Below are 16,855 nucleotides of genomic sequence, written 5' to 3'. Positions count from 1 at the left end.
GCCCGGGTTCCCAGAGGGAGGAATTACTGGGCCCTCCGGAATCAGAATGGCCCGGTAATTCCTCATTCTGGGAACCCGGTAAAGGAGCCCGGTTTGGCGGCAGCCATGGAGCTAGTGGCTCCATGGCTGCCGCCAAACTCGTAATGAGGCCCAGTGAGTTTTAAGTGGGAGAATCTCCCTTTTTTTCCTGGGTAAAAGATATGTCCAGCCCTGCACATGCTTTCTTTTGTCGCTCATCTTATTGTGAGGCCGCCATCTGATGAAGACGTCTAAGGGACTTTGGAAGCGTATGCATCTGCCATCTCAGCATAATATTTTCAGTTACTCCAATAAAAGGTATGAAAGTGGGATTTTGTTTGATTTACAATTTTGTGGCGAAAGAAGCAGCCTTAAAAGAAGGCAATTGAAATAAAAAACGAGGTTTTTTTCTAAATAAAGAAAAAGCCCAGTTAACACACTAAAAATCAGCCGCAGATCAGCTCCCAAAACAGGAAAACAAGAAATGATGGTTATATCCTTGTTGTCATAGAAGGCTCTGGCAAAGCGGCTCCAGTGTGATTTGCAACTCTCAGGCCTTTTCCAAAACGGTTAAATATAGACAGCTTTTCAGCCATTTGCGGCCTGGTTTCCTACAGGAACAGGATCCCCGCTATAAGTGAGGAACGAGGGAGAGCAAGAATGAGTATCACAAGACTCAGGAAACCTGTAGCCCCATTTTTATGTGGCCGCAAAGTAATGCGTGAGTGCGAAAATGGGTTCGGATAAACTCTTGCTTTGTTTTACTGCCATTTTAGTTTGGATTCCCGGCACGTAGCGGTGCTAACCGCTGCTGAAGCCCCCTCCCAAAACAATGTAATACATCACATCAGAAATTGTTCACTCACACACTTTGACAAACACCCATTTTGATTGGAAGAAACATGATCACTTTATTGGAGTCATCCTAAGGGGCGGTCCTAGCCCTGCATCAGGCCACCAGTGTGCCTGGCCTGTAAATATTATATGTGCCTCCCTAGGGCCAGCAGGTTACCAGACGGACTTGGGGGACACACCCCTTCCCCCCCTCAGGAGAGGGGAGATGAGCCGAATGCAGGGGGCCAGAAGGGTGGCCTGCTATGCCAGCTGCCCCACTAGCGCCCCCTTCATGAGCGTGCGCATCTGCTGAACAGAATGCCAGCAAGAAATCATCTCACTGGATTTCCTGGCTCCATGCAAGGAATCCTATTGCGTCTCCACCGAATTCCAACTTTAATCCAGGCAGATGAGCAGGCATCCCTGCAGATTCTCTCAACTCTTTTGAATTTGCAAAGTGCAGATGAAGTCTGCAGGGTTCCGCAGAATGGCAGCCATCCTTATTTTCAGGTGTCCGCTCATTTGGTCGAAAAAAAAAGATCGAATGACCATTTTTAAAATGTATTAATATTTTTTTTATGTTTTGTTTGGTTAAAAAAAAATGTAATATATCAAAAGGGGAGTTGGGGGGGAAAATGTTAAAAAAAAAAAAATTTGACCATTTGGATTTCGACCATTTTGTCGACCAAATGACTGGTAGCCTTATTTTCATGGTAGCCACCATTACATATCACTGATGCACAAAGCAGATTCACTGCATAATTCAGTGTTAGCCACAGGAAATCGGAATTTGGCATCCATGCCTAACACAGCATCATGCAGTCGATATCAAAGTCCCTCAGAAGGCACCCACACTGGGGAAGAGGTGGTGGATGGAGGGATGAATATTTAAAAAATAAGGCCCTCTGTGCCTTAAATCAGTCTTGAGTTTGTGAATCTGAGACCCTCAGTGTTAAAATGGCAGCTGGACTCTAGTTTTCCCGCACCTACCCCAGAGGGGGTAAACATATCTAAAAAACAAGGGAGATAACTTACCTGGGCAGAAGGGAATGCCGCTACAGTCTCTGTTCTCCTGCTCTGGCCCAGGACAGAACGTTCCAGGCGGGTTGGTGGAAGGGGCCGGGTTATTGCACTGCCGGCTTCGTGCTTCATGGGGCAGGTTGGCTGAGCCTTCGTGCACGCAGCTGCTGGAGCACTGGCCCCAAGCACCCCAACTGCCCCAAGAGCCGTGAGCTAAACAGAGGAAAGACAGCGTTATCAGTCGGTCAATAATCCAACACATGCTCTTCTGGAAGGGGCTGTGACCCTTGTGGTGCCTGCTCCTTTAAGGGCACACACGCGGCAGAGTGACGCAACTCCTCTGCATGTGCTTGTAATACATGGGTTTCCCTTAAGCTACAACTCTTAAGGCAATTGATGTGTAAATTGCAGTGTTAAAGAGTCACTTTATTCCCGGCTGCTTTTGTCTTTTCTTTGCTGCTGTTCTTTTAGGGCAGTATTGCAGAGTCTTTGCACCACTGCAGGTGCAATTAGCACTACAGCAACACATGCCCTAGTGCAAAAAAAAGATACTTTGCAAGAGTGCAATGTTTGCTCTACTGCAAATTGAAATTGTGCAAAGTGTCTGTTAATACCATGTTATACCTTGTATGTTATCACAGTTTCTTTACTAAATAGTCTTCTAGTTACAATGATACATGTATATCTGTTCCAGACCCTGGCTTTCCCTGAGCGGACCGCCGTTAGGATTCTGGGGTGAGGGTCCACCCCATCAGCTGTCTGCTCAGATGATCCAACCTGTGACATTACTTTGGGATCCTGACATCCTGATGCCCGTCTGACTGGGAAATCAGACCCTTCTCCTGGGAAACCAGTGGGCAAAGTCAACCACTTCACAATAAAACACAAAGCTGTATCCTTCCATAAAAGCTCCATCGAAAGTATTAAGTAAAACAGTGAGTCAGCAGAAAATAGCCTGTCTAGGTAATGCTACTTTATTTTCATTCAAACTCTGGCCTTTAAACGTTTACAGAATTTACAATTTTAAACAGTTTGAAGACTGAGGTCCGGTTTTCATTAGTAAATCAGTGAAAAATGTTGAACTCTCCCGAACTAGATGTTTAGCACCCAGTCGCCGACATCCTTCCACTCCACTGGACCTCACAGGAGTGAACTTCACTTGGAGGTAATCTGCCTCAGTGATCAAAGAGTGCATTGCATGTCCCACCAAATTCGCCATAATATTAAATAACCCTCTTTTACTAGCAATTGATCTCAGATCAATGAATCACAAATATTAATCAACTCTCTGTGTAGCATATCCCTTAAACAAATTACACCTGATGTTCTGAATGGAAGCAACCAAATGTACTGCATACCAGTGCCCCGCCATGTCCATCGTGTGCACACCAGTCCACAGGCTACTTAATACAGATTTACTTTGCCTAGTTCACATTAACTGGGATGGCTATCCACTTCCTATCACCCTATTGCCTTTCTCAATCCAGCTTTGTCTTCCGCTGAGCACATGTACTACTATTTAAACTTAAAATCCCCTCATGATCTTCTAAATCAGCCCCCATCTTACGTCATGTAAATGCATCACTGTGGCGATCCATTCCCCATCACCTCATACTCTTCTGAATACAGCCCCATCTTCCTGAGAGCACCTATACAAGGAAGGTATCCCCCCTTATCCTGATTTCCTACACATCATAGCCTTCTCTCGAGACCTATCTCACATCTCCCCATCACCCGATCACCGACTAAATCCAGCTCTGCCTTCTGTTGAACCCTTTCTTTACCATGTCTAGCACCCCACTACCATCCGATAGACTTCCCAGTCCATATGAACATATGGCAATAGCAATCATTCTGCAACAACCACCAGTCTTCCCACTGCAGCCATTCGAGCTTGCTTGGTATCTTAGACTCTAATGGCTATCAACCCCCAAGCTTTTGTTACTCCGAGGCACTCTTCCATTAAGCACCTATAATGTCAAGGCTAACATCAGCACAGCATCACAGGATCTTCCCAATCAATGTCAAAGTACTTGTGATTACTTACAGCAACATTTTGATCTTCCCCCTAGTGACACACAACCTTCTCAGTGTACCTCCTTTTCACCTAAATGTGTTACACCACAATCTCCACTACTTCCCTGCCCACTCTAGCTTTCTCTGTCCAGTGCGGAGCTCCCTTGAACTCCTTCAATTCTATGCCTATCATCTCATCATCCAACTGGTCCTCTGAATCCAGCTGCACCTACGAGAGCGGTAGAGAAGGGACACTCACTTGGGCAGACCTGCCTCGTATCACATTGGAGAATCTCCTGACCCGCTCCAGGACAGGTTCCTCCGCATATTGGGGCTGGGTTGTTGCACGTCCTCCCCCTCACCATGGTTCCAGTTTCACAGGTGACAGAACAGGCCGACCAGGGGGTCCAATTAGACCACGCGCCATCCTCTGGAAAATGATACAACAAAGGAAAGTTGGTATTGTCAAATAAAAGAGGCATGCAGAGAGGAGGAAGGCAGGAATTGGAGTGAGACAGACAGGCAGAAAAAAGAGAGGCATTTGGAACTGATATAAATATTAGCATACTATTTAAGAGGTGGTGTTTAAAAAACTACAGATTGTAAACAATTATATAATAACACCTGCCAGATCATTGTGATTTGACAGGGACTCGTTGATGGGTGGACATTTAACAAGGCTTGGGTGTCCCCTGGATGCTAGAACAGTGGTTGCCTAGCGATCAAGAGGAAGATGAATGATCTGAACAGTGAGTGATCACCCTAACATGTTTGCCAACGGACAACGTTTGTTTAGGGGTATGAGACATCCAATGAAGTAGTTCACTGTTTTCATCTTGACTAATTCCCCAAGACAGGATAACAGCTGTTGATTTGAGTAAAATAGTTTTTTAAAAAAATGTGTCCTAGGTTTCTGGGGAGGAAGACACAGTAAAATTGGCTCATTGACAACCAGTGATGGGTGAACTTTCACTTCGCCGAGCTCACATATAGAACCGAATCCCACATTCCAAATGTTTGCGAGATTCACCAGGGACCCACATCCCCATCTAATCTCGGGTGCACATTCTCTGCACAAGCGGAAGTTCAGCAAGCCAATCAGAACTGCCAAACCTCTTAGAGAGATTTAGCCAGCCAATCAGAGTCCTACAATGTCTAGAGGTTCGGTAGCCATATAGAAGGGCCCAGCCTGCTCCCTATTCCTCCTGGGGTAGTGCTTGGCCGTTCGAAGAAGGAACAGGGCTGATCCACACTAGGATAGACCAGAAGAACATGTTCTTCATCTGTTTCACACTTTTCTTTCTTTTGGACATTTGATTCCCAATTTGTAAATATGTATTTTTTTGTGTACGTTGTGTGAAGTTGCTTAAATATATAATCTTACTTTGAGAAACCCTTTATGGTTGTTTTTTCGTAATACCTTTTCCTTACTTTTCCACCTTCCACCCAAAAATGGAGCTTCTGCAAAAAACATTTGTGTTTTTTTTTAAACGTTGATCTTACCCATACACCATCCACCAAAAAAAGGAAAACGTTAACCCTTTACAAAACCCTTTGTTACACATCAGTGATTTTCTTTAGAAACCCTTTCCCTTGTAAGGCCCAGCTTTGCTCAAAAACGAAAGGAACAAATGAAACTTTAGAAAAATCATTAATTAAAATCTTCGTGTATTTTCTAAACAACTGCTATACAATCTCAGCCCAGAAAATGAAAGAAAATGAAAAACTAAGTAGCAGCCTTTTCACTCATTGTCCACCACTCCACCCAAAAAGTTACTTTTGCTGTTCAGCTCTTCTCTGCCTGGATTTTTGTCAGACTCTCTTCAGAGATGATCAAGGAAAGATGGATCTTTTTGAGACTAGGCAGAGGTAGATGTTGGCACAGATGTGGTTGGAGAGAACTCACAGCTCATTGAGACTGATACTGATGCCTTGTCTGAGGATGTAAATGTGATAGGCTTTGGGGATGAAGAAAGTGGACAACCCCAAAGAAAGGACAGGAACAGCACAAAGAGGAGGTGAAGGGGCAGACAGAGTAGGGGCAAGTCTTTCGGAGAACTACCTCACCTGATGTAGGTGGAAGTATATATGAGGTTATTTGATCATTCTATTGTTGAGGCACAAACACTACTTTAACTATTCCTCGTGCCCACTGTGAAGTCATACACTTGGTGTTGCAATTGTGATTCACCCTTAAGAAGTAATTTATTCACATATCAGTTTTTCTGATTTCCTTGAATTCCTATTGTGGGTAGGCAGGTTCCTACGCTATGTAGGGAGAGGCAGTGAAAGCACAGGGTGTGTTATTGAGGAATCAACCCCCCTATTTTCCCCCTCTGGAGTTCCATCCTACTTCTATCCTACTCAGCCCATCTCCTCTGCTACCCCTGCTTCCTACTTGTAAGTCCTGGGTGCATCCCCTTTGAACAGCACTCTGTTGCTTCTCTGTTAGGTGTGAGCTTTATAAATCACATACATACATACATACTTAACAATGATGGCTTTGGGGCAGGAAAAGATGGCAGCATCAATGGAAGGGCTGTTGTGGTGGGAGGCTGATGGTAAGAGGGGAGGAGAAGGAAGACAATGAGGTGGAGGGCAGGGCTAGAGAAGGGGTAGATGGAGTGGCAGAACACGAGGATGCTAAGATAGAGTGGCAGCAGGGCGGTAAACAGGGAAAGTGGATGGCAGCAGGAGAAGGAAGACAAGGAGTTTGATGTGTGGGAAAAAGGAGGATGATGGATCGCAGGAGGTGGAACACACAGATGTGAATGAGGGGCAGGAGGAGGAGGTGGAGCACCAGGAGGTAGACTTGGGTAGGAGGTGGAAGATGAGGATAAACCTGTGGGACAGGAGAAAGAGGGGCTAGAGGAGAAGGATAAAGAGGGTGACACCTAAACGAGGAGGTTGACCTTGCTGATGTGTGTGGATTGCTTCCTGTGAAGGAGGCAGGGATGGACAAAGTACAGGAAAAAGGTCAGGGAACTGTCCCAACCAACATTGTCTACAATGTGTGAGACAGTAATGTCTCGGGTGTAGCAATACTTCCAACAGTACAAAGGGAAGGTGCAGGCGGAGGATTGCACAGTATTGGCCAAGCTCAGCAACACGAGTATACTGCAGCGTAAGAAGAGTGAGGATCATGCATTTGGATGACTACAATGCATAACCACAACTGTGCTGACATGAAGAACCATTTAAGATCCATGTGGCATCCACGGTCCCCATGGTATTCTCCATCAGTGCTGCAGATAAAGAATCTATAGGTTTGAAGAGGCTGGTCACTCCCCACTTTGGCAATGAATACAGTGGCATGAAAAGCAGTCGCAGGGGAGCAATTGGCACGATTAACTGTTCTGTCATGCAGGCATATGTTGCCTGCTTTGTGGATTGGTCATCAGCTGGGGGGTGCGGGCGGATCCTGTGGAGGTTCATCTCGAGTGCCAATAACCCAAAAGTCCTCCAGAAAATTGAGCAAAGGTGGCACGAGACCAACAGTGGCTCTGTGAGAAAATGGGAGGGAATCATCGGTCAAGTATTAATTATTCAAAGAAAAAAACATTTGAGGTTGCAGTTAGTGTCTAGCTGGGAGACCAAGAGAAATATTTGCAGTTGCAACTATTGTGGACAATGTATATCCAAATAATGTTTGTGGTTGTAGCTAGTGAGTTGCAGAGCGACCCACAGAAATATCCTCATGTTTGTGGTTCTGATGCAACATGGAGCCCCAGAGAAATATTTTCACTTGTGGCAATTGTTTAGTAGGGACACTCAGAGACATATTCTATGTTTGTGACTCTGATGTAGCAAGGAGACTCGCAGAAATATGTTCATGTTTGATGCTTTTTTGCAACATGAATAACCTGGAAAATGTTCATATCTGTAGCTTTCGTGAAGCAGAAGGAACCTAAAAAAAAGTGTGTGTGTGGCTCCCATGCAGCAAGGAGAACCTGAATAATTATATGGGGTGATCCTGGCCCTGTTAGGATGTGGCTCTCTGTGCATTGCTGTGGTTCTAGAAGAGCAGAAGCAGGACTCAAGAACGTAGCAGTTGTAGCACAAATTCTAATGACATCTCACAATACTACAGTCACTAAACCTATCCATTGCACAAAAACAAGCACCACTAAAATGCTCTGCACAGATTCTATGCATGTGTGACTTGAAGTGGACAGCATGTCTTCACCATTGGAGCTGGAGTGTTGCCTGTAGAAGGTTGCTTACTATACAGTCTTCTGCAATGTAGTGCTTGCTCGTCTTCATGGATGTTATGTTATGTTATTTTGCATTTATATAGCGCCTTATGTACCATTGGTATAGTCTCAAGGTGCTGGTAGGTTGAGCGCCCTTGGGAACCGAAGTTCAAGTCAGTAGAGAGAAATAGAGAGAGTCAAAAGGTGCCTGTGAGCACCTGATATGTGTGCAGCTAGTGTGGCATTCGTGTGATAGCTGCTTCTTAGCAGTAGTTGTGGTGGTTGAGAGATCAGGAGTATGTGTTTGTCTGGCAGGTTTTTATCCAGACCGATTCTGGCTGCGTTAGGCCTGAGGAGAAACGCCTAGGCTGGAGGGTGTGTAACCAGCAGTGTTTAAGGTGATGGGTAGTATGAGGCAGATGATGGTATGAGAACAGCTATACCGAATGGTGTCATAGTATTGCTGTGTTCTAGTTGAGTGGTGGTGTAAAGAAGAGAGTAAGCATGGAGATGTGATATGGTGGTTTAGCTAAGGGGTTTGAGATCGGCCCCACTCCAATAGTTCCATGTATTCCATCCGTTTCATGTACTCCGACTGTTCCATGCATTACGACCATTTCAAGCACTCAAAACTGATCACTTCCATGCTCTTTCAAACGTTCTATGCATTCCAAACATTCCATCCCGCATATACATCACCCGTTTGCTCCACAACTCCACACCCGCTCCGCGCTCTACACATGCTCTGGACTCTGCGCCCGCTCTGCACTCAACACTCTGATTGCCTAACTGCCATTCAAGATTGGTGTGCCACCAATGATCTTTGTCTGAATGCCAGCAAGACGGAGATCCTCCTCATCGGCACACCTTCACCATCCTTTCCCCTCACTCTCTGGCCGGCCTCCCTTGGCCCTCCTCCTACCCCCACCTGTGAGGCTAAGAACCTCAGGGTCATCTTTGACTCCACCCTTTCCTTCTCCGCCCACATCTCTGAGGTCTCTAAAAAGTCACATTTCCAACTGCACCTCCTCAGAGGTACTCTGCCTTTCCTCTCCTTCCCCCATAAGCTCATGTTATCCCAAGCTCTGGTTCTCTATAGCTTGGACTATTGTAACAGCCTCTTTCTAAATCTACCTGCCTCTACTCTCCGCCCTCTGCAACTAATCCAGAACAGGACTGCAAGACTTGTCCTTGGCCTCAAGCCCTGGGATCATATCTCTCCAGCTCTGAAATCTCTCCACTGGCTCCCAGTCGATGCAAGTATTAAATTCAAAACCCTCTGCATTGTCCACAAGGCTTTCTGGGGCCTGTGTCCGAAATACCTTCAGCTACCCCTCCGCAAATACCTCCCCTCTCGAGCTCTTCGCTCCTCTACCTCCAACTCCCTCAGGGTTTTTCTAAGAAACGAGCTGGGGTAGATCTCTGTCTTCGGCTGGGGGCTCCCTCTGGAACAGCCTCCCTGCTACTCAAAAACTTGAGGAGAACCATCTCCGGTTCCGGAAGCATCTCAAGACCTTCCTCTTTTCTTCTGCCTTCACTCCCCCTCTCCCCTGCTGATCTGTTCTCTCTTGGCACTGTGCACCTGGCCACCCTCTGTCCTTCGGGCCCAGGTACCTGCCGCACTGCCTCCGGGCCACCCTTGCAGTGGGGTCTGCATCTGTAGCCATACAGCCCCCCCTTTTTCTTCCTGCACTTATCAGACCTACCCTGTCTGCTGCCTTAAACCTAGCACTTGCAAATTGATGGCTGCATTACCACTGTTTGTTGCCTTTATTATTTATTTATTGTTATTTATCTGTTTCTCCTCTGCTTTGCACTTTCCACTTCTCCCCCTTCCATGCACTTTTCCCCTCCCCCCTCTCCCATGCACTTGCGCGTTTCAATGTCACTGGGCCTAGTAAGATCGCTGTTTTGTTCTCCCCTGTTCCCATCCCTTGCCTTGTCGCACTCGGAAACACTTGTGTACGAGCGCGATAGAAATAAAATATCAATCAATCAATCAATACACCCGCTCAGCACTCTACACCCGCTCAGCACTCTACACCCGCTCAGCACTCTACACCCGCTCAGCACCCGCACCATACTCAACATCCGCTCATAAACATACATTGGCTCAACACCACCGCATCCTACATCCGCTGGACACCCTACATCTGCTCCACACCGTCACGTCCTACATCGGCTCGACACCCTAAATCTGCTCAACTCTACATCCGCTCCATTCAATTATCCACTCACAAAACCTAAATCCGCACCACGACCTACATCTATTCCACACTCTCATCTGTTCCATGCCCTCATTCATTTTGCGCTCTCCTCCGCTCCACGCACTCATCCACTCCACGCACTCATCCGCTCCATGCACTCATCCGCTCCACGCACCCATCTGCTATACGCGCTTCATCCACTCCAAAGACTTCGTCCACTCCACTCACTTCATTCATTCATCCTGCATTATCTGTTCAGCCCCTGTCACTTGTGGTGCGCGCTCGTTCCGTTACGTGCTCTCCATCTGTCCCACGCACTGCACTCATCCGCTCTATGCACCCATCCGCTCTACGCACCCACCCGCTCTACGCACTCACCCGCTCTACCACACTCATCAACTCTACCACACTCATCAACTCTACCACACTCATCCGCTCTACACACTCATCCGCTCTACACACTCATTTGCTCTACACACTCATCCGCCCAATGCACTCAACTGCTATACGCGCTTTATCCACTCCAACGACTTGGTCTGCTCCACTCACTTCATTCATTCATCCTGCATTATCGGTTCAGCCCATGTCACTTGGCGTACGCACTTGATCCGTTACGTGCTCTCCATCTGTCCCATGCACTACACCCACCTTAAGTACTCAAATCGTCTGTTCTGTACTTTCCATACCATGCACTCATACATTCCATGTCATCTGTCAGAGTATTCATCCGCCTCCTGTATTCATCTTTCCATCTTCTTCACTTTTTTTATTTCATCCATTTTGTTCCTTTCGACCATTGCAATCATTACATCCATTTCATTAATTTCACCTGCTTTACTGCTTTCGTACAATTTATTCTTTTTATCCACTTCACTCTTTTGGTCTACTTTACGCTTGGATCTTGATGTTGTAATGTTATTTGTTTTATTGTCATTTACGATCTAGTAGTTTGGGTTAGTTGAATTGTTGTTATACGCTTTTTTCCTCACGTCCACATTGATCCTGATGTCCGTTACATTTATTTAGTCAATTTCCTTAATTTCAGCCACTTTGCTGCTCTCGTACAACATATTCATTTTACTCATTCTATTTAGTGTGTTCTTTTTAGCTAACCAATAGATGTTAATTAGTTTTCGATTTCTCGCTTGGATCTAGATTCTGCATTGCTATTTATGATCTAGTATTTGGTAAAGTCATTGAGATGCTGTTATCCTGATTGAGTTAGTTTGAGTTCGGGTCAGTTTTAGTGGAAGAGCCAAGTTTTCAGTAGTTTGCGGAAAGACATGAGGTCTTCCGTGAGTCGGATGTGGGGTGGGAGTGCGTTCCACAGCGTGGGGGCCATGGCTGAGAATGATGCTCCGCCTAACCTGACTGAGGTTGTTTGAGGTATGACAAGAGGCCGGCAGAGCTTGATCTTAGAGTACGTGGAGGGTGATAGGGTTTTAGTTTGTCTTGCATATATTGAGGTCCGGTTTTATGCAGTGCTCGGTGAGAAATGCATAGGGTTTTGAAGGGCACCCTTCGGGCAACAGGAAGCCAATGCAGAGTTTTGAGGGCTGGGGAGATGTGGTCTCTCGGGCCGAGCAATAGTAGCAGTTTGGCTGCAGGGTTTTGTGCTCTTTGTAGTTTAGTCAGTGGGTAAGCGTGGACTCTGAGGTAGAGGGGGTTAGCGTAGTCTAGTCTTGATATAATAATTGATTGGACCGCAGAGAGTCTGTTGGGAAAGGAGATGTATGGGAAAATGCGCCTAAGAGTTTTTAGGTGATAATGGCAGGACATTGAGAAGGTGTTGATTTGGCGCGAGAGCGTTAGATTAGAGTCTAGGGTGCATCCAAGGTTTTTTACTGTATTAGAGGGAGTCGGTGAGTTGCCCATGGCAGATGGCCAGGGTAGTGGGTGTGGAAGAAGTTCGGAGTTGCCACATACCATAATTTCGGTTTTGGAGGGGTTTAGCAAGAGGTGGTTTGTGGTCATCCAGAGCTCTATGTCGAGGAGGCAATAGGCGAGATCAGGTGGGCAGTTGGGTTTTAAGTTCAGGAGTTTTAGAATTAGTTGAGTGTCATCAGCATAGTTGTAACAGATGATGTTGTGCGAACAAATTATTTGTGAGAGGGTGGCCATGTAGAGTTTGAACAAGAGGGCTGATAGGCATGCTCCTTGTGGGACTCCTGTGTCGACTGTCCGGGCTTGAGAGGAATAGGTGGAAAGTAGGGCTATTTGGTTCCTATTTTTGAGGAAGGATGTTATCCATTTGAGAGCGGTTCCACGAATTCCTAGGGAGTGGAGGCGGTCAAAGAGGATTGAGTGATTGATTGTGTCGAAGGCGGCGGATAGGTCAAGAAGGATCAATGTGGTGCATCCGGCGGAGTCTGCCGTGTTTTTAAGGTCATCCCAGATTGAAGTTAGGGTGGTTTCAGTTCCGTGTCGGGCTCTGAAACCTGATTGTGCGGGGTCTAGGAGATTTTTGGCTTCGACAAAGGCATTTAGTTGGGAGTAGGCGGTTCGGTCGATGAGTTTGGTAAGGAACCTGTGTTTGAGATGGGGCGGTAGTTTTTGGGCTCAAGGGAAGTTTTTTTCAGTAGAGGTTTGATATGAACCATTTGGAATGCGTCGGGAAAAATTCCCGAGGAAAGGGAGTCATTTATGATGGATCTTGCGTGTTGTCCTGAGCAGGTAGAAGTGAACATTTCTTTGAGGGTTGTGGCCGGGCAAGGGTCTAGCTGAGAGTTGGAAGGTTTGCGGGCAGAAAGAAGTTTGAGAAATTGGTCGGGTGATATTGGACTAAAGGAGTCGAACGTTGGTTGGGTAGTGGTCGCAGGCGGTGGGTTGGTCGGTATGGAGGGTGGGTTGCCTGGTGGGTGTAAGAGAGCTATTTTGTTGGTTAGATCATTTGTTCTTTCGAGAGCTGTGGTGTAAAAGTGGAGAGAGAGTGAGTCGCGCATCGATTGTGAGGGGGTCGGTACAGTGGTGGTGCATGATGGTTTGGTGAATTCGGTGATGAACAATAACCCTGGCAGCACAAAAGAAATGCCCAGACTTTGCACTTGTAGGTGGGCAGCTTGAAGATTCTATGACTACTCTCCCAAGTGCTTCTGGACAGATGGACCAATTACTAAACCAGCACTGTGCTGGATAATGAGCCCTACCCCTGCAAGATGGGTCAAGTAGATAAGCAGCCACCATCTGAACTGATGAAGGTTCAGAGTATGTGTATGGAGATCTATCTGCAAGGACGAGCCCCAAACCAGAGAGGAGTGTGCCCTACAGGCTCTCCAGCCTATCAGTAGGGTTCACAAAATACAACTCAGCTGGTTTAGACAAGAAGAAGAACATACTTCCTGATGATGAAGACAAGGTTCTACACATCCCTTGTGGTGTATTGAGCACAAAGGCTGTTACTTATCCTTCCTGGCCCTGTCCTTCACACAGTTTGTTCTCCATCTCTATGTCAGCCCATCATTGCACATTTCACCTTTGACCGGTTCTGCGTACTTCTGCAAGTACCTATCCTCTACTGATGGATGAAAAGCTTTGACTTTAATCTTGCAAAGTGGGATGAGAACGTACGAACAGCAATATTAAAAGTTATCTTTTATTGAGATTAGCACATAACAGTGAAAATGCACCCTTCACAAGTCAAGCTATAAGAAGGTTCCCAACAAAATAATGGGCCACCATTATTATTCTGCTTTCTGGATTCCGTTCTCCAATGGCAGCACCTCATTGAGTGGTGCAAAAGTTTAAGGCACAAAGTAGGCATCAGGCAGCTGCTGTAACTCTCTTAAGGAAAGAATGTCCCTACTAGTGCTCATCCGTCAATATTCCAATGATCTATGATGGCACTGTGTTGTTCACTTAGCCGGTGCAGCACATGCATGGTAGAATTCTAGCCGGTGGCGATTGTGGCCTACAAGCTGTTTCTGTGGCAACTTGTGGCTCATCTGCACTTGGCACAGGTAATTTCTTGAGCAGTAGTCCCATCTGAAGTGTGAGTTGATCTTCTGAGCTAAGGCAATTATTAACACTATAGGTTGAAATTGCTAATAGAATGCATCACCATAAGGGGAAGGACTAGGGGAAAGCAAGAGGCTTGCATAATGTTTCCAATTAATAAGGCATTGAGGGTATTAGACCCACGGTCTGCAGCATCAGCTATATGTGTTGACGGATTAGCCACTGTGCCACCACCTCTTCCACGTTCTCCCAGGTGTTCATTTCCCTGTGGCCTTCATGGATCACTTCAGGATCATCAGATCTCTTGGCTGGCAGCAGAGGAAAGAGCACCCAGTGTGCAATGATGGGGATGTAGTGAGTACTCTCTAATTAGTCTGTGTAAACGTGGTAAAGTGAAATGAGTTGCTGACCCTGGCACTGATATAGAGTCTGACTAATGGGAAGAAAGTCAATTATTGTCTTTGCTTTGATTCCCCTGCACTTGGTGCTTGAGTTTAATTTGTTGGGCTATTTCTCCCCAGTGATGTTCATCCAGACCTAACTGCACACACAACTCTTATATCTGCATGGCCCTCATGTCCCCAATTGTAGGTACTACCACCAAAGGGCCTTTTAGTCTCCCTAGGCAAATAACCTTGTTGGTGGCAGTGTACCTGAAGCTGATGGTTGCATTTGTTGTGGACATTTCGCACTGAGGAATAATGTGTCCGTCCGTCGACAATTGAGTCTCTAGTCGTTTGCAAATACAATATCCTGGCAACTCTCTTTTGTTGCCCTTGTGTCATTGGGTGTAGATTGGGAATGACCATGTGGGGTCACTTGTGATGTGAGCCCAGGCCAGGAGCGCACAAAGAGGCTACAGGGCGTTAACCTGGGGCTGGGATATCTGGGATCCTCTTGGAATCGACACCACGTGGGTTGTACTGGCAGAATGCCAGTGAAAGCTTGTATGAGGTGAACAGAGCAATGATTGGCTGGCTGCCACAACTTTGAATGTTAAAAGAGTGGGTGATTGGGGGCTAGGGTCACACTCTATTCCTGATTAATGGACATAAAGTGTCACATTGCACCAGAATGTTGTTAACTACTTAGATTTGACCGCAAATACCAGGAAGAGTGACTCGCCTGAGGAAGATGACAGAATCTCTTCAGCCGCATCTCTTGGACTCTTTGAAATTGGACAGAAAGTTCTACCTTCATGATGGTCAAAAGAAAGGTTTTACAATGCTTGTTCTCATTTTCACAGTAGGGCCAACTAGGTCTGTTGTTCAGGTTATTTTCTGCTCATCCAACATCCTTTGCTACTAGTCCTAAGAATCAGAGCATGACTCAGATGTCCTAGCATGTTCGTTGGTAGACCTTTTTTTAAACAATCGAGCTAAGGAACACTAAAGTATCCTGTTGCTCTTAATTCCAGCCTCGACTGGTGACACCTGAGAAGGAGAATCATTGTCTAGTCTCTGTGAAAGGTCTTCTTCCGCTTCACTTCATCTCTGAAGTTCCTGGACCATACCTAAAGTATTCGTTCTATTTGACTGGTTGCAAGATACTTTACTGCCCTGCTTGCCCATTCACAAAAGAACCAGGACCTCTCTGGCTGCTTCACTTTGCAGTCGGTTGCACACTGTGGGGATTCCTTGGTACTAGTCTCTTCTGAATGGTGTGATTGCTTATCTAGAAGTCTTTATCGAATCCTTTGGGGCCCAGTGTCTACATTTCAGACATTGCCAACTCGGGAGGGGAACAAGGTCTCTCTGGTTGCAGAAGTCAGAACTCCTCTCTGCAGTTTCCATATCAGTATGCAGGAGTGTTGTGTTCAAGGTCAGGATTTCTCATGAAAGGTCCCCCCGTCCACCTCGGGGTCTTCTTTGGATCCATCCAGCATCTCGTGGGGATCCATGTACAGACTTTGAATTTAGCTGCATCAGTTAACATTGAGCCGTTGACTTCTATTAGTCCATAGACTAACATTGGGGTTTTAGGGTTGTAATACATTTAGGGGCCTGTGACCCTCACTGAAAGTCCATTTAGACTTTCGGGACTTGTTGAAATTGACATGACCCTCTGTGCTTACACTTTCTGATGTTTTCTATATTTCTGAAAAGTAATTCTTAACTGTAATCTTGTAGTTTTTCCTTTGCATAACTTTATATAAAGAAAACATTGTTATAGCTATATTGGGTGGGCCTTCCATTAGTGTGTGCTTAACAAAAGTGTTTTCTGAACGGGTAAATTATTCGTCATCTTCTGAAGAGTTGCTTTAACAGCTTATAGGCACACTAACTCTTGGAGAGTCAAGATAACTCAGAGCAAACAGCCCGTAAACAAGGATAGACGTATACGCCTGGGCAACAGAAATATTGCCTAAGAAAAACCTCATTAGCTTCTCTTCAGAGGAAACAACTTTGTGGTACAGTCTTCTGTGAAAAGTAACAGTTACCAGGAACTTCCCATTGGTATCAAAATATTCCATAAAGGTATAGAAACTCGATTTTTCTATGAAAGAATATGGCAACAGGTCCATGGACAGCATTACTGTCAGGTGACGGTAGAGCAAGCACGCCCTACCTTGTCTGACAGAATCACCTTACTGACCATACTGGGAGATAGGTG

General features: G+C 45.9%; 1 protein-coding gene across 1 annotated transcript in view; it reads right to left on the bottom strand.

Moving 5' to 3' along the window:
- Positions 1-16,855, bottom strand: part of LOC138569447 (properdin-like) — a 349,722-nt gene that overhangs the window by 117,694 nt on the left and 215,173 nt on the right. Inside the window, exons 4-5 of the mRNA XM_069647424.1 lie at positions 4,148-4,318; positions 1,888-2,085 (exon numbers count right to left, since the gene is read on the bottom strand). Of these exons, the coding sequence (XP_069503525.1) occupies positions 1,888-2,085; positions 4,148-4,318 (369 nt within the window). The remainder of the gene's footprint in view (positions 1-1,887; positions 2,086-4,147; positions 4,319-16,855) is intronic.

Source organism: Ambystoma mexicanum, chromosome 2q, assembly GCF_040938575.1.
Source record: "Ambystoma mexicanum isolate Mex_15411 chromosome 2q, UKY_AmexF1_1, whole genome shotgun sequence".
In the NCBI taxonomy this organism is placed as follows: domain Eukaryota; kingdom Metazoa; phylum Chordata; class Amphibia; order Caudata; family Ambystomatidae; genus Ambystoma; species Ambystoma mexicanum.
Note: the sequence above shows the minus strand (reverse complement) of the source record. Positions and strands in the feature narration are given on the sequence as shown.